We start from the raw sequence: 24,027 nt of genomic DNA on the forward strand, positions 1-24,027 counted from the left end.
CTCCCTGTCTCCGATCTCCCTGCCTTCGCCTGGCTCACCCCTCCCCAGCACCGCCCCGGCCCACCCGAGGGGGTGAGGGGGGAGGACACGGGACGAGCCCCTCCCCTATAGACCACGCCCTCTCACAGACCACGCCTCCCAATAATAACTACGCCCTTTAGACCCCGCCCCGTCGAGGCCCCGCCCACGCGCAGCATGAGCGCCGTGCCCCTAGGCCACTCCCCTCGCCTAGACCACACCCCCACCGAGGCCACGCCCCTCGCGGTAACCTGAGCGCTACAGCGGTGCCCCACCCCTCTCCGCGGCCACGCCCCATACTGAGACCACGCCCCATACATAGACCACGCCCCTACCAGGCCACACCCTCTTCGAACCCCACCCATGGCGTGTCATGAGCGCGGCAGCGGTGCCACCGCCCCGCCCCTGTCCGAGGCCAATCCCCTATCGAGGCCCCGCCTCTCTCCGAGGCCCCATAACTCGCGCAACCTGAGCGCGGCAGCGGGGCCCCGCCCCTCCTCGGGACCCCGCCCCCAGACCCCCTCCCCCAGAGGCCCCGCCCCCTCACCGTGGCCCCGCGCCTTGCGCCCACGCCCCGCCCTGCGCGCAACCTGAGCGCAGAAGAGGCGCCCCGTCCTCCTCCGAGGCCACGCCCCATTCGCAGAGACCACGCCCCCTCAGAGGTCCCGCCCCGCCCCGCGCGCAACCTGAGCGCGGGAGCGGCGCGGCGGCTCCGCCCCGGCTGGCGGCTGCTCTGCGCTCCCGGTCCCCGCGGCGCTGCGGCTCCCGCCGAGGTCCGGGCGGTGCGCGGTGTCCCCGGCGCCGCCAATGAAGGCATCCTCGGGCGGCGGCGGCGGGGCGGCGGCGGGCGGGTGAGGCTGTGCGGTGCGCGGCGGTGCGGGCGTGGGAGCCCGCGCCCTCCCGCAAGATGTCATCGCAGGGCAAGTTCAAGAAGGACAAAGAGATCATCGCCGACTACGAGGCGCAAGTCAAAGGTGCGGGAGCTGCATTGCGGGGCTGCGGTGCCTTTGTGTGCGGGGCGGGGCAGGGCGCACCCCCCGCCGGCTGCGGGGCGAAACTCGGCTAAAACGGCTAAATGAATGGTTAAAAGGAACGCGGAGCAGCCCCGGCTGCGCCTGTGGAGGGAGGAAGGTGCGAGGCGGGGAGCGGCGAGGCTGCTGCGGGGGCATCGTCGTGGTCTGGTGGGAGGCGTCCCTGCCCTTCGCGGGGGGCTGGAGCTGCATGGGCTTTAAGGTCCTTTCCAAGCCAGGCCATCCTCTGATTCTCTGCTCTCGGAGGGGATTGGAAGAGGATGAGCTTTCAGGTCCCTTCCCACCCAAACCACTCCCTGGTTCTCAGATCTCGCAGGGGGTTGGAACTGGATGGGCTTTAAGGTCCTTTCCCACCCAAAGCATTCCCTGATTCTCTGCTCTTGTAGGGGACTGGAACTGAACGAGCTTTAAGGTCCTTTCGCACCCAAACCATTCCCTGTCTCTCTGCTCCTGGAGGGGGGCAGCGCCCCTGCCTCCCAGCACAGCTCCGGCCGTTCAGGGGTGACCATTGCATCGTAGAAGCGAAGGGAAACTCTGCCTCCTCTCCGTGTTTTTGTGAAAGGCTCAGAGCGAGGCCTCCCCGGGGAGGAGGAACATTGATCTTGCAGGTCTTATGTAAGGAACTTTGCCGTGCATCAAGCCCGGCGATTTCAAGGGGCATCATCATTATTATGCAAGTCCCGGTGCTGCGGGATGAAGACTTTTGGAGCAGACCGCTTTATTTCTAAATATTAGAGAAGACTGTAAATAAAGGTTATGTCTGTCGAGAGCACTAAGCCTGGAGTATCAGGCTCCAGGTGAATTTTATTGCAGTTAGATATATTATGGAAAAGTTGGTGCCCTCTGGAATATCACAGATGTCTGCAATCTAATGCAGGGCTGGGTATGTCAGAGTGAGTGCGGACGGGCAGAGAAAAACAGTCTCTGTAGCCATCTATTACAAAAATAGGATTTTTCGTATCGGTAGCAAACTATTAAGTGATGTTTTTTGACATCTTCAGTTTTTAAGTTACACATTGCTGCAAAAATTCATAATGCTGTTAGTTGATGACAATTCCTTTTCCTCACCTTCAGCTTGAGGATACTTAACTGCTTCCTTAATGCCTTTTCATTAAGTTGCCCCCATCGAGTGCCCCTGCAATTATGTAAAATTGGCTCTGATCTCCCTTTGTTTTTTTCCTTTATACAGGTATGCATTCACCATTTTGTTACGTTTAAGTGTCTGGTTAAGACAGAGTTAATTAAGAATATGAAATAGCTTTTCTGCATATTAACCTGTGAATGTGCAAACTGAACGGCTTTCCTGTTTTCTCTAGAGGTCGCTTAGCATGTTGGATCTTGAGCTCGGCTGAGTGATATCTTATCTGCACATACACGGCTTGGACAGAGCAGCTGCTGAAATGCTGCAGTGCAATGCCAGATGGAAGGATTTTGGGGAGGGGGCTGTCTGTTGATTTCCTGCCATTGTTTACTTTCTTGCATTTCAGTCTTTTGTAGTTGGCTTTGAAGAGTGATGTAACAGTCACAACATGCTCTGCTCAGTGCCAATTACCTTTCTGCTTGTGTGTAATTTGGGCAAATTGATGTTATTGCACCCTGCAGTTAAGCAGATGAAATATTCTTTTAGCCTGTGGTATTGTTCTGTTTTACGAGAGAGGATTTGCAATTATTCATGGAAACTGTCCCACATTTCTGTGATCTTGAAAGTATCCTGTGCCAGGTGGTTCCTGCTCCTTGGATGCTTGGGGCTGCGAGGGGTATCTGAAGGCGGGACTGGGTCTGATCTGTTCCAACAGCTTTGCTGCAGACATCTCCAGTATTTTTCTTATTGTTGTTTGTAACTGGAATACTCATTTGCCGTGATCATTCTTGGCCCGACTTCTGTAGCCTCATGGTTTCCATATGTCAGACTGTTAATGCTGGGGTTATGTGTAAGGGTGTTTTATTGCACCACAGTGATCACGTTTTGGGCTGCTTTTCTGGGCAGCTGTAACACAGACGGAGTTTGCTGATGAGGTGGTAATAATTTCCTTGATACTATTCTGTCCCTGATTATACCTCCAGAAATGTCCGTTTTCTGATTTAGGATACTCGGTCTCTTTTTTCATCTGAATAAAGATTAGTTCAAATGTGATCAGGGTTTAACTGTGCCTGAGGCTGGGGTGAGGTGGGAAGAGTCAGATCCCAATGCCTGCTGCCTGCCCTCTCTGCCTTCAGGTTGGTGGCAGCTCTGTCTCCAAGATGCATCAAGTCTGTCACAGGACCAAGGTGGACTTGGGATGACTTTGGTGAGGTGAAGGGGCTCCGGTGCTCGCGTCTCCATCCTGACAGCTGTCACCCTCACTATCACCTTTCAGCACAGACTGGGGTGGGTCTGACCTTCCCATGTTGCTAAACTGTTGGAGAAAGATAAACATCCAACTCTGGAGGGATTGATGTGGATGTCTGTTGTAGCCTGTGTTTCACCATTAAATAGGGGAAGAAAATGTAACTGGGCAGAAAGGCTTAGTGAAACGTCACTGGTTGGTCATTAGTAGGGACCCAAGGAGGACAGGCTGCTGAGGATGCTTCACAGAGGGAACGAGGCTTTTTCTCTGATTAGCCCTGTTTTGTGTGTGCAAATGCGACAGATCTGTTCATTGTCAGTGTCAGCAAAACCCAGTGTCAGGGAGGGCTTGTCATCATCTAAACCTTCTTCTGAGGCTGTGGCAGTGGCCATAAACACCCACCTCCACTTCTGCTCCCCTTCTGCAAGACCTGATCTCTTTTTGATTCAACCAAATGGGATTTCATGTAGGCCACCTCATTATCTCAGGTACTTGTTGGTTTCCTTCAGGGATTTAGTTGTTATTCTATTCTTATCTAAACCCCCACTACCTTGGTGAAGAAGAACACCCACATTTCCAGAGAAAGACTAAAATGGAAAAGAAATAGTGAGGAAGAAAGAAAGGGGAGGACTAATGGAAACATAATGTTGGCACAGAAGAGCTGACATATGAAGATGGTAAATTATGAGAATTTGAAGAAGTGATGTCTGATTATGGAGGATGGAGCTGAAATCTGAACACAGCACAGTGGTGGACCTCATGGTGTGGCCAAGAAAATAGTAGGGAAAGAGGTGGAAAACCCTGTGTGTGAACTCCAGGGAATACATCAGCGTGGGTGGAGAGCAAAGTAATTCACTACAGAGGTGTGTTTGAAGTGCATTTCAAAGACAGATGTCAGAGGGGATTGGAAATGGTCATTGCTGGCTGGTGTGATCTGGTGTGATCTGCCAGCGCAGCGTGGAAGGTGTGAGGCGTCAGCCGGAGCCTGGGGCTCCCGCAAGGCAATAACCATCTAGCAATGCCTGAAGTGCATAAAACCCCTTAAGTTGCCCAAGTGTTACGAGAGGAGCCCAAAGGCAGCTGGAATAACGTGTGTGTGTGGGGGGGAAGGCTATTTCCTAGACTGATTTTTAGGAATGTTCTGCTGAAAGCTCTCTTGCTCAGGCTTTTAGAGCAGAGCACTTGCTCTACTCCCCAGCAGCCTGAGCAAAGGCCCTGAATAGTTTGGAGGCAGCCTGTCAATAACTGCAGTGTGGGAGCCAAGCCCTGCTCTGACCTCCTGTGCTCCGGGATATTGTGGACTCGGTTCAAAAAAATCGATGAGTCTGCGCTTTGTGTGGGGAACATGATTGGCGTAAGTAGAGTTTAACTGGTGAATAATCTTTGTGCACAGGAGTGATTTATCAGCCATAATGACGCTGTATCTTCTTTCCCTCCCTGGAGAATTGTGTCTGCACATGGTGGGAAGGAGTTGTCCTGAAAATGCTTTGTAAAGATAGAGGGTGTGTGCACAGGTCCGTGCGAGTGCCGGCTGCTGCGCACACTTGCTGGGGGGGGGCTGATAGCTGGGGCACAGTCACATAGTGTTGGTAGTGATGCGAGGTGCCTGTGGCTTTGGGTCAGTGCCACTCTGTTTTTAGGAGTGGAAATGTCTCATTGTTGCTGCCTGTGGTTGCTGCAGACTGGCTGTCCTTGCAGCTCTCTGCAGGGTTTGCCATCTGCCTGTGCGTGAGGACCTCTCGCTGTGACCTCTCCTGAACACACGTACTGCTGACAGGCACCTTCCTGTGGGGTGAGCTCTCCTGTCAGTTATTGTGCCGTGGATTCATCTTTTCCTTCTGCTGCTGATCTGCATCCTTCTTCAGCTGTCAGGAGAGGAGAGAGCTGGCCCCAGGATTGGCAGCAGATGCTCCCTTGACAGTACCAGAAAGAAAACAGTAAGGGTACCTTTTAGGAGGCAGGATTTTTTTTATTTGTCTTTCTTAGATTTGCAGGCAGGAATGGTTGCGTTAAAAATAAATGCCAATAAGGATATGGCCACATATCTACAACTGCCACATTAAAACTACTTGCAGAATACAGAACACAGTAGATCTTTAGATGCACAATTTAAGGCGAGAGTTTTCAGACGTACAATTTTAATCGGTCTCTCTGGCCAGAAAGATAAATGAATGTTGTTTCCTCATTGCTTTTGAATGCATGATTTGTTGCTTTAATGCAGCAAAACTAACCAGTTTTCATTATGTAAATGCAACTGTCTGTGGTACAGCATTGTAAATCTTGCAGAAAATTGGTCATCCTGTTGATTGGCTGTTTAACTTCATATTGCTTCCTGGAGCTTTGCTTTAACCCTGGCAAAATTCAGGTCATTGTGTGATCAGTTTGATTATTGTTGGCAGGAAAACTGCTATGAGTCAATAGCATCTTTTCCTGTCACATGGCTGGCAGGCAAAAAGCATCCCTGGTGATCCTAAAGATGGTAGTCTTTAAATGGTGCACCTGGCTGCATAGCGGTAAAGGGATGATTTCTTGCACTTCTAGGACTCCTAGTTGCTGTGTAAATTCATAACAGAACTAGAGTTTTGATAGATTTAGCATATGAAATCATTAAAAAGGCTTGCAAACCTGGGGCCAAATAAAACCAACGTCTTTCCCCACTTTCATAGGAGAACTACAGCTTAGGTTAGTTTATCACTACTTGTTAGCTTTGTTTTACTTTTTCTATTGCAGGAGCTGCGTCCCTTCTTTTAAGTTTATTCTCGTTTCTTTCCTATTGTTCTCTTCCCATTCTGCTCAGGAGTTTTTAGGAAAATTCCCATACTTTAATTATTTTCTGGGATTATGTCATGCTCAGGAGGGATGCTTCTTTCCCAACTGGAGGAGGCACCAAGGCTTGAAACTTGATAGCCTATTTAATAAAATGGTTTTATGTAAAAGAGAAGAAATTTCCATCTCTTTGAGTGGGCTGGTTGGAAACTGCCAAATATTAATCACAGAAACAGCTAATAAGATTTCCATTGGCCTAATTGTCCTCCTTAGCAGAATGTGGGGAAGTGTTACCTGAGAGCCAGCAGACATGCCTTGGCGTAGCTCCGTTGGCTTTGGTGGAGTTGTCTGCAACAGATAGCAGTTCCTGGTGGATCCAGTCTAACTTCTACTGCGAGACTTCCTAATAACTGCTCAGTGGTGCTCCTTACTCAGTTAATTGCCATATAGATTTATTTGTTGTGATCTTCCACTTACCCTCTGTGTTGCCTCAGTGGGATCTGATAGTGTGTTCCTGGCAGATGGGTTTTACATGAGACCCCTGTGCATGGGGACTGGGAGGGCTGTGTGCAGAGAAGAGCAGAGAAGTATATATGTGATTCATAATAAAGATTAATTGGCAGTCTCTAATGGAAATAAATTGAATTTATGAGAGATGTTTTCCTGCTAAGCTGAAGTCTTGAGCGCTTTGGCAGAAGAGACCGGGATGGTTGGACTGAATCAGCCGGCTCCTGCACACAGCTGACCATCAGCAGCTCCATACAGTTGCTGATGGGATGGACCTTCCTAAAATGCCTTGGATTCAGGCTTGTCTGTGGTCAGAGGGAAGAAGGAGCTGCTGACTTGTGGTAGCTGGTCAGAAAGGTGTATACACCTGTGCTTGTGTGCCTTGCTCTGTGTCAGATGCTGCCAGCTCTGTGTGCCAGCCGGGGCAGGGGTGTGAGTACAGCGCTGGGCGTTGCCTCATCGGGGCTGGACAGTTGGCCTCGTGGTGCTGGTGCAGATGGTAGAAGGCCAAGGCACTGTGGCTGCTATTTCACGTCAAGACATTGCTAAACCAAAAGAGTCTTTAAATGCACGGCCCCATTGAGATGGGGACTTGAAAGCCTGTGTGCTGTGTGGAGCCTGGCAGAATGTGGGGTGATATTAAAAAAAAAAAAAAGACAAGTGACATCACTAAAGTGTTCTTTCCTCACAAGACACAGGTCTTTGGCCCCAGCTGAAGCTGTTCAGTCGGACACGGCAGAATGGAAGTGCCTCTGGCAGGATAAGCCTTCTTCTAAAGATGGAAAAGCTGGCAAAGAGAGCAGCCAAAGGATAAGCCGTGAGCCTTTTGCAGGACTTGCTTCTCCTGAATCCCTGTCGCTGGCTTTTCCTGCTGGTTTGGGCTTTGTCTCCCAGCATTTTGTGGTGCTGGGGGACTGTTCACATCCACAGAGAGGAAAGTGGTAGTTCTTTTGGATCCACTACTGTACGTCTGTGACATTTCTCTCGTGCATGTGTTTAGATTCTTTAACAGTGTATGTCCTCAGCTGCACAATGTATGTCCGCAGTCTGCACAGGTGGACTGTGGGTGTGGGAGGTGCCGTGTGGCAATGGAGGGGAAAGCTGAAGCTCTGGGTTAAAGCCCATTACCGTGGCCTGACCCTCACAATGGGACAGAAGTTGCCTTTAGTAGCTGCGCTTCTGAAGTGCGCAGTGGTGAAGAGGTCTCCTCTGGGCTTTGCTCTGGATGCCTACTTGTGTCCCTGGACTCCTGCCCTTGCCTTGGGGCCTCATGTGGGGACCAGGAGGAGTGAGTGTGTGGCTGAAGCCCAGTGTGCATGTGGCTGAAGCATCCTCTCCCATGTGGGTCCATGCATCCTTGGCAGCTCCTCTGGCTTTTTTGTGCGTGATCTCCAGCAGGGATGGCTTTGGTCTCCAGGCTCTCTGTTACCTCTGGGCCATCTTGCAACAGCTGTGGTCAGCAATGCTGGATGATGAGTCCAGCCCAGAGACTGTGGCTTGTCCTTGGGAAGGGGTCTGGTGGTGTGCAGGAGTTGAGGTCTGACACCTCTGCTGAGAGCCAGCCGCTGCATTTTGATAGAAAAGAGGGGTGTTTTGATCCTTCCAAGTCTAGCTATTTTCTTTTCTGATAGCTGGCAGGTACGTGGGTGCAGCAGATGTTATTTATCAACCTACTCTTCTTCCTGATAACAGTAAAACCCCCTTACAACACTTATTCATAGCCTGTAGCTAGTCCTGGTTCCAGGTGAAGAGTTTTAAGGGCTGTAAGAGCGCAGCATCAAATGTGCTTCAGGTGCTTAGCGGATATTTATAAGCCTCTGTAAAGTGTAATATTTTAAGTTCTGTCTGCAGTTTCGGCACCTGTCAGGAGCAGGATTTACTCTTCTCTTCTGTTGCCCCATTGAAAGTGGGGGGGAAACCCTCCTGGTCGAGCTCTTAAATTTTATCTTGCCTGAATCTGGATTTGTTTCAGTAGCTGTTTGTCAAGCTACCACCCACAGCAGCAACAGCAATCACCTCCTGAAATGCATTTACCAACTCCAGAGGCATTTATTTATACTCCTGACAGGTGGCTGGTGACGGAGCAGCTCGTGCAGGTAATGCCTGGCATCATGAGGAGAGGGGCACAGTGGTGCGTGCAGTTGTCTCTCATGCTGCTCTCCAGCAAAACTAGCATGAAGTAATCTTCCCTTTCTTACAGCCTGGGTGGCTCTTTAATCCTGAATGTTGACTTAATCCCAGGAGGCTTTTTCTGACCTGCCAGCAAACTTTCCTCTTTAAAAAGAGAAGTATTTTTTACTAATAACTATTGTGTGTGCCCCACCTCTGTGTATTTTATTGGTATGTATCATAGCAGCAAGGGAGGACATAGAAACGAATAAACAGCACGATCCCACACAGTGATTGGTAATAATGATTTATACCTGTCACTGATGACCTCCTTAGGGCTTCTAGTCCTCACCCAGTGCTCCTGCTTTGTGCCTGCGGTTGTTGGATGCACTTTAAGCTGTTTATGTTTCCAAGAGCCTGATTTGTAAACTTTTCTCTGAAAAACTGGCCTGAGATGACTTATTTTGATGCCTTCCAGAGGTGAGAAAAGGGACAGCTGTAGTAATTTGGGAAGAGGCAGCTGCTGAACAGCGTATTGCAACACAGTTTTAGGAGAGGAAGTAGAGTATTGAAATAAAATTACTGAGGGAGTTTACGTGGTTGTAGTATGAGTCCCTGCGCTGAGACTGAGTTGGTGTGATAGGGCTGAAGTGTGTCTTGCTGTCACGGTGCTGTGGGATCGTCTAATGACTGTGAGTGGTCAACAGCTTGGTTTTAGAGGTCATGTGAAAAATAGCTCCATCAACAGCACAGCAGCCCTCACATGCCAGGCTGGGGAATATACAGCCTCATTATTTATCCCAGTGTTGTCATTACTCATCAGTGAGGAGGCAGCTGTTAGGGTTCCATCCATGGCAGGGAGAGGTTTTAAATCATCCCCTTCATGTTAAATCATCGTTTTTCTTTTAAATCTTCCCCTTTGTTTTAAAAACACAGATTCGCAAAAAGGTGTGGTATTACAATTCCCTTATGGAAAGTGGTGCTTCCATCCTAGCCGCTTCTAGAAGGTGTGTCCCCAGATTTAGCTCTATGGGACACAGCCTCATCAGAGGGAAGCAACAGCAGTGCCTCTTGGCTGATATTCATATGTTTCTTTGGATGTGGCTGTAGAGTGATGCGTCTGTCTGTCTGTGCTGGCCTGAGCTTCCCAGTCTGGTAACCTCTGGCCTCAGAGGGACTGGGGGGTCCAGGAAGCTGGAAACTGGGAGAAGGCTATGGCTGTGAGATTCTCTTGCTTATGCATCTTGCACTGGTGCACTGCCTTAAAACATTGTGCCTCCTTGAATGAAAAAACTGTTAGCTTAACTGATGTCCTTTCTTGACTGCCGAAGCCAAGCCGACCTTCACGGGAGGTTTGCCATGAAGACATTTGGTGCTGCAGGCTGGTATTCTGTGAGCTGGAGAGTTTGGGAAAACTGCAGCCTCTCTGTGCCCAACAGCTCCAGAAAAGAACTTGCATTAATGTCTATCATTCTCCTTTCCTTTGGAGCTGAAGAAGAGGTTTTAATGGGGAGGGGCGGGGGAAGAAAAGTTTTTCACCTAGGCCTTTGGGAGGATCAGTCATGTACGTGGCAAGGGATTGCAGTCAATCATATGTCTTATTTCTCAAAGAAGCTCTAAAATCTTGCTCTGTCTTGTGGCAGTAGCAGTGACAGGTGTGCAGGAAGGCTTGGTAATTTTCTGTTAGAATGGCTATAAGTTGTCTACAGTTTCTTGCTGCTGTCTGTCTATATCAGGCACATAAAAGAGGAGAGGAGGTTGCTCCTTAGGTGAGCATCCTTGATTTTTTAGCTCTGTCCCTTCTGGGCTCAGAGTCTCAGTGTCCTGTTTCTAAAACAAATAGAGAAGAGGGGATGCCACTGCTCTTGGGAATGCTTGGGGCTATGTCTCTCTAGCGTGAGGATTTTATCCATATGGCTCTTGCTTTAGTTGTTAGAAGAATTATTTGTGGTCTTGAGGCTGTTCTGTGATGTAGTTAAAGCCTAAGATGATGTTCTGCTACTTGGAACAGCTCTTTTAGAGAACATGACCTAAAGAACAGATTTCTGAGCTCAAGATCAGCAGTTCGATAATTTTGGGTTGCTTGCCTTGTATGTGTGTGTACGCACAAAATGCTTTTCTGTCAGACGCACTGATTAATCAATAATTGTTTCATGCGAATAAAAACTCCTGCTTGGGAATGAAAATACTTTCCTCCACCCAAGGTCACTAGAATTGTATGTTTGGTGAAAGCTGGCATACCCAGATCAAATGAATGCTTTTCAGAAAAGCTTCTGTCTGTGCAAGCTTACAGTCTGCCAGGAGCTGAGATCTGAGGGAACGCTGGGGAATGAGTTACTTTTTATATTGATGGTGATGTTTAAAGCTCCTGGCTCAGACAGGGTCCTACTGCAAGAAGTAATAGGTAGCACTTGCTGTACAATGTTAGTGACCAAATGGGTTTAAATGAACTGGTTTTGGGGAAGAAGTTGATGTCTGCATTTGAATCCCTTCCACTCCCACCTTTTTTGTTTTTCACTTCATGGAAATTTAACTCTGCTATATCTTAATCATTGAGATTACAAATGAACTCATAAAAGAGTAAGAACTAGAGATCAAACTGTTGGTGTGGCAGTCTAGAGCTCTTGTGTTGGCAAAGGCTCTAACAAATTCAAGATTTTCTCTCTGTGAAAAAAGGTTAATTGATTCTTGGGAAGAGCCTAAAGGATGCTTTATTGAAGACAGCTTGTTAATGTTTGAAATTGTAAAGATACAGAGTTTTATCTCATCTGGAGAGAAGAAAATCCAGCTGTTATTTTACAATATTGGCATTGTAGCAGGATTAAAGCTGCAAGAGCACTTTAGGGTTAGAGTTGCATTGCTAGGCAGTGATGGTCAGGAGGCAAAGCTTTGTGCAGATGACCCCTGTTTGGGAGCACAGCCCTGGAGTGGGAATGCGGTGTGAAACAGTGGTCTGTATTCAAGACAAGATGGAAAAGGTGCTGTTGACTTTCTTTGCTAACCACTTTGTATCCTTAATGGGAAGTGATAGACTAAAGCTATATAAGAGTATGGAGAGACACTGTGTTTAGCTGGTCAGTTAGTGAAGGAAGAAGTACTGTCTGCAAGATTATCCTGCCAAGATCAGAGAGTATATTTAGCTTTTTCCTAAACTCCAAATTTTCTGCTTTTATTTGTCCTCAAAAGCTGATTAGTTACTCCAGATTTATGCTGGTGTTGTACCATGTGACCCATGGTTGTTGTGGAGTTGTGTCTCTGGACCTTGTAAGCTGGATGGGGATGTCTGTTCAACGGCATCCCTGGAAGGATACTATAGACCGCTTATCAGTGGTGACCTTCACTGAAAAAAGCTATGTTGTTAGTTGATGAAGACGTATTGGACCTTCTATGAAAATGTTACTGTAGGCAGCTGTTTTTCTCTGTTATTTGGGAGGACATGCTAACCCCTCTGGAGGGACAGCATGCCCTAAATGACTGTTAAAGGGTGGGAAAGTCCTGCTCTGGCCAAAAGATAGTTTTGTTTGAAAATATGACTTGGCTGCTATCAAACATGGTGCTGTGGGTTTGAAGCGAGTGGTCTTGAGTGGGTGGGATGCCTCCCATTGGCTTTGGCATGCTTCATGCCCTTGAGATCATGTGCCAAAATCCCTGCCTATATGAGGGATCATGCGATGCGTGCTGCAAGGTTAGAAAAGAGTCACATTGAATCTTTCGCCTTGCTTTTCATACGGTGGTGTCTATATCCACTCTCCCAAAATGGGCAGTGGTAGGAAGTCTGGCAAAGGTCTCCTCCTTTTGGTATATCTCTTCTTGTAGATAAAAGACCTTGTTAGTTGTTGCATTGAGTACCTCAGCACTAATGTACTGTAGAAGACAGTGCCGGTTGCTTATGGGGAAGTTATTTGTATGTTGCTGCTCAACAGGGTTAAACTCTACCAAGTATAGGCTGACATATCATGATGTGTTTTTATTTTGCACAATTGCCTAATGATTGTTTCTTTTTGGAGATGGGCATATTTTCAGAAGGATTGAGTACTTTTACAGTCAATAGTATGTACAGTTAAGCATGCTGAGGTCAGCACAATCAAATATCATGTTTCAGGGTGGAGTGTGATTGCTGGAGGTCAGAAAACAATTTCTATCTCTGTGTAGAGCATTACACAATTGGCTGGATACATTATAGTTTCCCCTGCAGCATCAAAGCAATGTTCCGAGAGAGGCTACTGGATTAAATAACACTGGCACTTCTGTAAATACCCATATAATAGTTTGAAAATGTTTAAAAATATTGGTGGTTTTATTTTGCCAGTGCTTCCGAGAGGCAGGCAGGAGCATTCTGCCTGTTCAGCTGGTGGGGAGATGCAGAGGCACAGAGGCACAAGCAAGCGGGTGGTAGCTAGGAGTAGGAACAAAAGTCAGATTCTTGAACTCTGTATCTTGCACGAGGACCAGAAATCACCTGTATATCGGCTGTGTGCTTTGGTCAGAATTGTCTTCTGTGCTGCCACAGCAATTGGGTATTGTGTGTGTGTGTGTGTGTGTGCTGCGTGATTCTCCTTCTGCCATCTGTTTGAAGCTTGGTTGTCTGTGAGGTCTAGAAAACTGTTTGATCGGCTGATCTGTGGTGATAAGTCATGCTGAGGTCCCTGGCCACCTCTTGCCTGCTTGCTCGACTCAACTGCCACTTCCTGTTTTCAAGTGAGGTTGGTGGCTCCTTAGGGCAGGACGATGTGTTCCTATGTCGGTGGTGCAGAAACAGGTGGATTTTTACTACCAAGGTGCAAGTAATGCATAACTTTACATTTAGAGATGTACTGCAGCTCCAGGAGAAAACTAGCTGCAATCCGAGATTACATCCGTTGTGGGCAGGAAAATGCAAGCCCTTTACATGTTGTGCAGAAGTACTGATAACTTGGGACAGCCTTACTCTGCGATGGAAACCCATTCATTTCACACCTTAGGGAAGCTGAACTTAGTTTTGTGGCTAGAGCTGGGTATGTACATCAGCCAGAGAGAGATGGAGAAGACAAAGTTATCATACAGGTCGTTTTACAACAAACAGCTTGCAAGAGCAGTATGAAGGTCTGTGCACATCGTGTTGCACCCACGGGAAACTGTTAAGACTGACATCTCAGTCAGAGCTCTTTGATATGACTGTAACAGCCACATACAGAAACCTTGCAAGATTAACCTTTTATTTTGCAGACTTTCCTTTAGTCATTCATTTTACTTTCTATTAGACATTTCGTAGGGACTTTCACATCGCCCTGTTCTTTTTTTACCACAAATGGGGCTTCTGCTGTTGTAATTAATGAAACTCAAGTCAGGATCTCCACATAATTGTATTTTTTGGGTAGCTCAGGAAGAACCTGAGGAGGTGTGGCAAAACAAGTGACCAAAAAATAGCAGTGTTGAACCATTTTTAACTTGAAGTACATAAAGTGAGTTGGGAAGCAGACACTCAGCAGCAGGTTCTTCCAAGGCATTTTTTGTTTCTTTTAACATCCTTGCTTGGTGATGTTCTGAGTGATTCATGTTTTTAAAAGCAGTTTTTCCTGCACAGTGCTTCTGTGCTCTTGACCTGCTCTTGCTACAGTCCCTAAAGAGACAATAAGCAAACATGCTGTAAGTGAAAATGTCATATTGCAAACCTCTGAAAATGAAACCATAACAAAAAGAGTACTCACATAGTCATTGTTCTTGTGGGATGGCAGTTTGAGATACACTGTTGAAATTACAATAATCTGTTTCATGTAAGAGGTTGGCTCAAAACTAAGGGTGAGTGGGAAGAAGAGGAGAAAGAAATGCACAGTTTGCCTCTCCTCTTAATTATACGGCATGCTCTCATACATCTCGTGGATTGTGCTGTTGATGTAGTTCCCTACTGCTTTACAAATGCATTTTGAATGTGATGAGATGACATCTGTGTCAGATGGGAGAGGAACATATAGCAGATGGCATACCTCTCCCGAGGCAATGGGCGGAAGGAGATAATTTTGCAGGTCACAAAACCAGAGAAGAACTTCTTCAGAATTAAACTTTCGTTGAAGATTGAAAAAAAAAAAAAATCAAAAAAAAAATCAAGATCCTCTCTTGGAAACTGCTTCACACAGATGGATAAATACGAACATTTGCCATTTTCCACTTCCAGATCCAAACATGCTTCCAGTCCCCTTGAAAGATGTAATGCTGGGGCTCTAATGGCTTGTGGCAAATGTTTTTTTTCACTCCAGAACCAATGAAACGTGCAGCTAGCTGTGCATCTTACTGCATCCAAACACATCATAGCTCTGAGTGCTGTGACACTGTGGAAACAAGGGGAGCACTGGATGTGCCTGACGTATCTCATTGATGCTGGAGGGCATGACAGTAACTCAGGTCTGTACTCCTGACTCCGGTGCCAGACCTGAGAGTGGGCTGGTGCTGTGGCTTTGAGTGGTGAGGCTTCTTTGCACCAAAGCTTCTTCACCTGGGGAATGAAGTTAATGATACTGTCATTCTTGGAGTGGGTATCCCTTGATAGATTTCATAAGGAGTATGGTGTTTGGAGTGTTTAAGCCGGTTTATTAAACATGCTGGCTGGTTGTTTGCCTTGAATGCAGTGAAATGAGGTATTTATCAGTTGTAGCATGCTGTCATTGTGCAGGTAACCGAGGTTCACTGACAGGTAGTTTGCACAAAACTGCAGTCATAAACTCTGCAAGAGAGTGATGGTTTGTCATGGGGATAGTCACAGGTCGTCTTCTCAGGAGTCCCACGACTATGTGTGAGAGCCAGGTGTGAATCCCATCTACCCTGTTGGTTCCCAGTGCATGTAGTCTTATCAGCATGCCAAGACTAATCATGTTGTCACTGGTGAGTGTTTAATGCGGTGTCCTTATCCATAGTGTACCACACAATGATAGTAAAAGTCATTTATGGCTACCAAACTACTGAGCGTGATGGCAATGAGCCTTTGCAAGAAAGACAAAAAATCTTCAACAACCTAGTCCTTAACGTTTTTAGGGTTTTTTACCAGACTGCATGTGTCCAGAGCCTGCTGGAAAGAACTCAACTCCTCATCCCCAATAGCATCTTTGTGTGAAGACTCTCATGTTTCCCAGTAGCTTAACTATATCACGTAACCCTGCCAACTAGATGACTTGCCAATATGGAAGAACAGATGATCTTTGCAGGTTCTGAATTGCCAAGGTGTTTGCTGTGGTTCTGGTTGCAACTGGAATGGGCACCAGGCATCTAGGTGGTGGAAGAGGCCCTGCTTACTTCTGGAAACACCCTGACAGTGCTGCTGAGCTTTCTCATTCTCCTAGGTCTAGGCATCATAAGGCCCATCTCTGGATGAAACTGTATCATTGGTAGTGCTTCCATTGCTTTTCTCTGTTTTTGTCCCTTTTGTAAAACCTGTTCAGTGTTGCACACTGTGGGAACTCTGTGGTATTTAATTGTTGTTTGTCATCGTGGGAATTGCTTGTTCTAAAACCAATTACAACCTGACAAAACCGATCTGCCTTATTTACAAATACATCCATCTGGTTGTGGACTGCCTGATATCACTGCCAGAATAATATGAGCCCTTTATTGCTGCTGCTGAGTTATTGAAGGGTTCCCGATGCGCCGGTACCGTCTGGAGCCATATGATGGCTTGCTGCATGCGTGTTTGTATGTGTGCTCTTCGTCGGACAGAGGAAATTAATGTTTGAAGTAACAAATCCTGTGTAAAACCAACAGAGATAAAATATTGCAGTACTGTATCTTCGCATCAGCCGGCACGGAGCCTTGCAGCGTGTTTGCAGTGTGCGATATGATGGAGGGTGCTAATGTAGCAGCTGCAGTGGCTTCTGTGGGTGCTGATGTGTGGTGCATCCAACAGTGCGCAAGTGGGTGGATGAGCTCTTGGCTATGCTTGGTTGGGAACAAGGTGCAGTTGTAGCTCTTAGTGTTAAGAGGAGCATGCACACACACGTGCAAGAGCTGGGAAGATGAGAAACCTGAACTGTCTGGAAGGGCTGGTAGTAGATACTGCTCTGGTGTGTATTCTGTGCTGTTTGGTGGCTGGAACTAGGATCACCTAGGGAAGAGTCCAGCTGATGCTTAAACTTCCAGAAACTCATTTAGTAATTGACAGAGTACTGCGTTCAACTCTAGGGTCCCCCAACATAAGAAGGACATGGACCTGTTGGAGCAAATTCGCAGGAGGGCCATGAAGATGATCAGAGGGCTGGAGCACCTCCCATACAAGGGCAGGCCAAGATAGCTGGGGTTGTTCATCCTAGAGAAGAGAAAGCTTTGGGGAGACCTTAGAGCAGCCTTCCAGTATTTTGTGCCCAGGGGGGGACACAAAAAAGCTGGAGAGGGACTTTTTACAAGGGCATGGAGTGGTAGGACAGGGGGTAATGACTTTAAATTGAAAGAGAGTAGATTTAGATTGCATATAAGGAAGAAATTCTTCACCTTAAAGGTGATGAGACACTGGAACAGATTGCCCAGAGAAGTCGTGGATGCCCCATCCCTGCAGGTGTTCAAGGCCAGGTTGGATGAGACTTGGAGCAGTGGAAGGTGTCCCTGCACATGGCAAGGGGTTTGGAATTGGATGAGCTTTTACTGTCCATTCCAACCCAAGCCAAATATGATTCTATGGTTAGATTTCTTCTTGGAAGCTGCCATCTCTTGACAGGTTTTATGCAGAAAAACAGGCAAGAGAAGTAGGCAGGTGCCTGGGGTGCAAGACTCCTATTTCTGTGTGTTCCTGGAAATCAATTTTGAAAAGGCTCAAAAAAGGAAGAAGATGGATGACTGGCATCAAGACATTGGTACTTGAAAACCATCACAACTGGTAGCCAAAACTGTTTCAGCCTATTTTCGTTTTCCTATGAATGCTTGGTTGCGGCTTAAAAAAGATCTGAGACATTATGAATCAGTACTGATTTCACCCTCGGGCCAGCAGTTCAGAGCTGAATAGAGTGGATTTTAGAAGCATTCACTAAAAGCCTCTATTCCTTGTTTACTGTGTGTTTTCCACAAAAGGTAGAAAGCAGGGACATACGTATGTAAACAAATTTATCATGAGGGAAACAGGGAAGAGTGAGTTGCCCCTAAATTAGGTAATTAAAATTAGCATGGCTAGGTTTCAGCGTATAACTGGAGGTGAGTGAATTAGTCATTGTGAATAAAATATATGATAAGTTCAGGCTTATTTTTGGTTGTAGTTTATCTAGGAGTGAACTTTAACTTTTATATTTATAAATAATCACTGAGTTTTGCTGGCTGGCTGAATAACTGAAAATTCATAAATCAGTATGAACGGGAACTAGAGAATACTGCAATCTGCATATGAAAACCTGTGTTTACACAAATCTTAGCTTTTCTATTTCCTGTCACCATAGTAACTGAACATTTTCTGTAGTGGTGAACTAGTGTTGCAATGTGAGTGTGAGACAGGACACTTTCATTTTACCTCCAGGGGCTGAGGTGGTGAACCAGATTGTTGGGGTGCGTGGTGCCTGCTGGTCCCTTGATGTGCAGTGTGAAAATCAAAGTGTGGTGTGGGAGTCAAAGGGCTATTTGTTAGCACTGCAGTGAGCTGAACCCAAATATTCCTGATCAGGGGTTCGTGCCTGGGTCTTTCAGTGCAAGAATATAATCTCCAGCTGCGTTTGGCCAGTTAAAGGTCTGTTTGAGAAGTATTCCTGACATCATTTTGTGTCAGAGAAGCACTGTAAAGTGGTCCAGGTTGGGCAGTGGCATGTGTGGGCTGGATGGATTGACAGTTGGCACCCTGTGGTGCCACTGACTCCTCTCCTGGTGGTCCAGGACCCTTTGTGCTCCCTGGCTTGCTTTTAAGTAGCACAGAGTTGCTCCATGTGTCCTTAGTGGCTGTATAGCTCAAATGGTGGAGAACTGCCCCAGGCTGTGAGCATCATGGGACTGTCCAGCTGTAGTCTATGGCTCGAAGTGACTGGGTTGGCAGTTTTGGTGACAGATGTTCCCCAAATGGCTTGAAGCTTCTCGTGCCTGTGGCAGCTGCTGGAGCAGGGTGGGAATGGGCTGCTGTTCCTACTCTTGTGCTGGTTGCCCCATGCCAGCAATAACGATATGCTTTGAACCCTCTGTTTTAGCTCAGATCTTTAATATTAATCATATGAACATGGGCTTCTGGCACTGGGCTTTTTAAAACTGCTGACTGCTTATCGTGCTGAAACTAGTGTTCGTGTTATAACCCATGGTTTCTTCATCTTTCTCAAGTGCTGTCTCTTTCCTGTTGCTGCCTGGGCTGTTAAGAGATTTTTAATAAGAATTTTTCTGAAATTCACTAGAGACAAATAACAGCTCTTTGATTTCCTCCTTACTCCCCTTTTATCTCCTGTTTAACAGGCTGTAAATATTGCTGAAAAGCGTAGATATGATGCTCCACGGGGAAAAATATTTTTTTGACAAAATTATTAATGTATATCACACAGTTTACAGTTCTGACTGACAGTTTGGTGGTCATCTGTTGATAGGGGTATGTTCTGCAGTCCCCCAGCCTCTCTTGTGGTCCGTTATAAGTATCAATTGAATGACGACGTACCAGTGAGTACAGAGGACCACTTAAAGCAGGAGGAGGAAACGCAGAGAGGATGCAGAATAGCAGTACGAAAAGAGAACTTGCAGCATCTCTTGTAAACACGAGCTTTCAGTATGCATCAAGGCCAAGCTCATCAGGCCACCGCAGATATAAAATAGTACTGTATTTTCTGTTCCTTCTGTCTTGGGGGAATCAGTGCTGAGAGTGGCTGTGTCCCTCGGGCAGGGTGGATAACGCTGTAAGGTGGTTGTGAAGATTTCTGCTGACATCCTTTTTTCTTCGTAGCTGATCAGCATGCGTTGGCTTTGGCTGAATCCCTGCAGCCCTGCAAACGAGCGTGTCTGCTTTACGTCTCCTCTTAAATCAGGCAAGAAATGTGGAAACGATCAAAAGGAGACCAAGATTGTACATTGTTATTAGAACAGGGTTTGATTTTGTTCGCTAGTTTTGCATCTAAATAGAAAATCCTACTTCCACGATGATGATATTTTCCTTATAACATAATTATAGCTCTGTATAATACAGCTGTTCTTTATCCAGCAGTTAAAAAAATATCCTAGCTGGAGGCAACTTATTGGACATAATTTATGTTTAAAGGGGTCTTGTGACGTTTTTCAGTGGAAGAGGGGGAGAGAAAATTATCCAATAATGCGCACAGTAGAATTGTTAGAGTAAAAAACATGTATTTTAAAGATTCACTTGCTCACTATTAATGAAATCTATGGCTAAATTGACAACTTACTAAATTTTTTTTCCACATCATTTAATTTGGACAATAAAACAGGACTGGACAAATTCTCTACTTTGTTTTGTTTGGTTTCAGTGTTGGTTCGAGTCAAAGGCTCCCAAGTTAAAGGGAGATTTTTCACTGAATTCAAGAGTTTGGAATTAATGCCTAGTAAGGTATAGTCAGATAACGTATAGACTGACATTATTTAGGGAAATATTAATACATAGCCTTCCAGCTTTTCACCAAAGTTATAGTATTTGTATTCATAATTTACGTTTTTAAAACTTTCAATGGAAGTATAAATCTCAATTTTTATCTTAAAATTACTTCACCAGTGTTATTAGAAAAATCAGATTATTTGTAAGGATCTCAGCTGTTTTCTTTCATGCACTCTGCCTCCTTGCGTGATCTGTCCCTAGCCTGCTGCCTTCCTCATCTTCAGCACATTTTACTTAATTAGTTCCCCGAAGGCCATTACAAGTGATTTTTCTCCTAAAAAGGGAATGAGCACAAGGCCATCAAAATGATAAAGGCCTTGGGAGCTCTGGCTGCTGCTTTGTGTGCTCAGATGGATGAGGAACCCCCCCATGTCCCCTCCATCTGAGAGGCAGCATGTGCAACTCTTGGGAGAAGTTTCATGTTTATTTCACTAAAATATCTTTAGCTGTACCCTTTTTTTGTACTAACAACTACTTTTTGTGTGTTTATAAGGGGAGATTTGCGGACTGCCAGTGCCCCAGGTCAGCTGAGCCTGCCAGCGTGGTGAGCGATGGGTGCCTCAGTGGGGCAGCCCATGGTAGCCCTGATGTCCTTGGCAGGTCTAACTGCCCTGTGGAAAAGCCTGCTTAGCCCAAAAGATTTTTCAGCCCTCTCCCCTTCAAGCTGATGTTTTATTGATTTACTTATTAAAATGTATGTTATTTCCCTGAAAAAACATTTCTCTCCTTTATCCTTAGATAAACATCTTTGACAGTTACTCATCTAACCTACTGATAAAAACCTGCAGTGACTGGAGATCTGACATCCTCCCTGGTTAGTCTGTTAGCTGTTTCTGATTAGGCTGCTTTTTTCCCCCCTGATATTTAAACTAAGTTTTATTTTGTGAGAAGAAGCTGACATGTTCGTGTTTCCCTCGGTGCTTATGAAGACTACTTGATCAACCACCCTCGTACAACAGGCAACTCCTCATGCAGTAGAAGACTGTTAGCCTGTCTTCCTCCAGTCCTGCCTTTCCCAAGCTGAGCAAAACTTCCCTCTTGAAAGGAAACCGTGGCACCAGAACTGCATTTCCACCATACTTCACTTCTACCAGTTAGGATTCAAGCTAACCTGTTTTAATTCTGCTGTGAAACAGATTGATATCTGTACTACCGTGTGCTGAAGTGACTAGGCATCCTTTCCAAAACTGAATAGTTACATGGGCTGAAGTGTTATTACTTTGCTTAGCAAAGAATTAGAAGGTTGCATAAATCTCCTTTTATACCCATTATTGCTCTGTGAATGAGAAAGGGAAATGCGAATTGCTTTTTTGGGACCTGATGAGTAGGTTTCAGTGTGATGGATGATGGGTGACACTTTCACAACTCATCATTTATGGAGGTGCACAAATGGAAAAGCAGCGGTGCCATGGCTCATCAGCATATGCATTTATCATATTGTTTAAGACAGCCTCATTAGCTGCATCGGCTGTTGTGCTCGGTGTGCTGTGGTGACTTCGTAATAATTGATACGTGGCCTGGCCTCAGCAACTGGAAATTACATTCTAAACAAAACCTATCAGCTCTTAGACTAAGCCTGAACTTGAATAGAAGGGGCAGCACAGGGAAACACCAAGACTGTAAGGAGAAGATTGCTTCAGAGAAATCATAACATTTTTCTTAGAGTCCAGGTATATCTTTGATGGAGAAAGTAATCTTTATGGCAATCCTTCACCTGAAATATTTGATACTTTCAAGGAAGTTGTTGTGTATTCCCAAGTGAGATTGACTTAAAGACCAGATGGTTGTGCTGCCATTCAGAGTGGTGACCTCAGAAGGCTGAAGAAACAGGCTGGAATCTCGTGAAATTCAGGATGGGGAAGTGCCAAGCACTGCACATGGGCAGGACTAGCTCACGGCACTGGGACAGGCTGGGGGCTGACAGAGGAGGGCCTGGGGGTCCTGGTGGACAAGAAGTTGAAAACGAGCCAGCAATGCATCTCTGCAACAATGTGGGTCAGCAGCATCCTGGCTGTGTTAAGAATGCCTTGTCCAGCAGGTCAAGGGGTGTGATCCTTCCCCTCTCCTCTGCTCTGCTGAGACACATCTGGAGTTGTGGGTCTAGTTGCTGGCTTCTCCGGGACAAGACACATGGTCACACAAGAGCAAGTACAGTGTGGGGCCATGAAGATGAGCAGTGCACTGGAGCATCTGTCACATGAGACGAGGCTGGGAGGGCTGAGACTGTTCGGGCTGGGGAAGAAAAGGCTCAGGGGGATCTTACGTGTGTATATAAATACCTGATGGGGTGGCTGAGCCAAGCTCTCTAAGTGGTTGCTTGATCTCCCTTCTGCTTTTCTTCTGAAGATTTATAGTGGATTTCCCTCTTATCCCATGACTCCTTGGTCACCGCACTGCCTCCTCGCCGCTGTGCCGTGACCTTGGCTTCCCCATCTCTGTGCTGAGCCATTACCATCTGGGCCCATCTATTGGGATGTTCTGCAACTTGCCCAGCAGTTGTGGCTCCCTCTGGGTGGGCTACTCTGGTGTTTGATCATCATTTCAAAACAACAACCCAACAAGTTTTCTTGGAGAAGGAGCTGTGGTGTCCTGCTGGGTGCTCTGGTTCTGCCCCTAAGCAGTGTATTGTGTTGAGTGGGTATCAGCATCTTGTGGTCTGCTTCACCATTCTAGACGAGACAGGTCAAAATTATGCTAATAAGTAACTGTGAAATGCTTTAATGCAGCTTGGAGAAGAACTTGTGCTTAGGGGAGGGAAAAAAATCCATCTACCAAGAGCACCTTTTAACATCATAAAACCAGAAATGTTAAATCTCTGTGTAAGCATGCTTTAAGCTACAGATTTGGTTAAATACGCATGTAGGAATATACGTGGATCTACTTGTGCAGCAGAAAGGTGTATTTATGCCCACCACTGATAATCAGTTGGTCTTTCCTAAAGAAAATAACTACAAATGTAGAACATAAGGAAATTGATTTCCTGCTTGCAGATTTACAGCGTGGCTGAAATAGTGAGTGCAAACCTGTCTGCTCAGATCCAGACTGCAACTCACACATTTGCAGTATTGTGGCGGAAGGTGTGTTTTCAGATGATTTTGAAATTGGAGCCCTGTAGGTGAATCAGAGCTCCGGGCAGATTCCGAGACCTCAGGCCTAGGGAAGGTAAATGCTGGATCTTTAGGTGTTGTGGGAAAAGCATTTGAAGAAGGGGTCACAGAGACAGGAAAACAGTGAGCACCATCTAGGAATGTTTCAGCCTCTAGTAAATTTAGTAATTACTGTCTCATTAAAAAAACCAACAACCTCATAGACTAACTCGAGTCTTATTTTCCATCCTGCTTCTTGCTCATTTGACTGCAGCACGTTTATAATTTTCTTCTACAAGGAAATATGCATAGACAGTGAAAATATAAGGGTTGTGTGTGGCTTTGAGCTTTTTTGTCTTTTTTTCAAAAGATGTGGAAATAGCCCTTTTAGAGTCATTGTACTGTTCCACGTTATACTTCTTAAAAAAGCACACTAAGAAAATAATGGTGGGCTGGACTCCAGCTGAACTTAAAATGTTTCACTTAGCTCACTAACATCTTTCCCATCATGATGCCAGAACATCTGTCGTGACTTTGAGGAGGTAGCAAATGCAACTTGGAGAGAATTCTGAACTGCTGTTTATATTATTTCTTACTTGTGAAGCTTCCTACCATTGCTAAGAGGGCACTGAAATGTTTCTTTTACTCCAATTACCGTGCTGGAGGTTCCT

General features: G+C 46.1%; 1 protein-coding gene across 3 annotated transcripts in view; it reads left to right on the forward strand.

Moving 5' to 3' along the window:
• Positions 1-707: 707 nt before the first annotated feature.
• Positions 708-24,027, forward strand: part of SRGAP3 (SLIT-ROBO Rho GTPase activating protein 3) — a 123,756-nt gene continuing 100,436 nt past the window's right edge. For 2 of the 3 annotated variants that reach the window (XM_054076561.1, XM_054076562.1), the window contains exon 1: positions 710-992. In XM_054076561.1, the coding sequence (XP_053932536.1) occupies positions 926-992 (67 nt within the window). In that variant the 5' untranslated portion in view covers positions 710-925. Of the gene's footprint in view, positions 993-24,027 lie in introns of all 3 variants that reach the window. The other variant, XM_054076564.1, reaches the window with a different exon arrangement.

The sequence above is a fragment of the Cuculus canorus genome, chromosome 11, assembly GCF_017976375.1.
Source record: "Cuculus canorus isolate bCucCan1 chromosome 11, bCucCan1.pri, whole genome shotgun sequence".
Taxonomy (NCBI): Eukaryota; Metazoa; Chordata; class Aves; order Cuculiformes; family Cuculidae; genus Cuculus; species Cuculus canorus.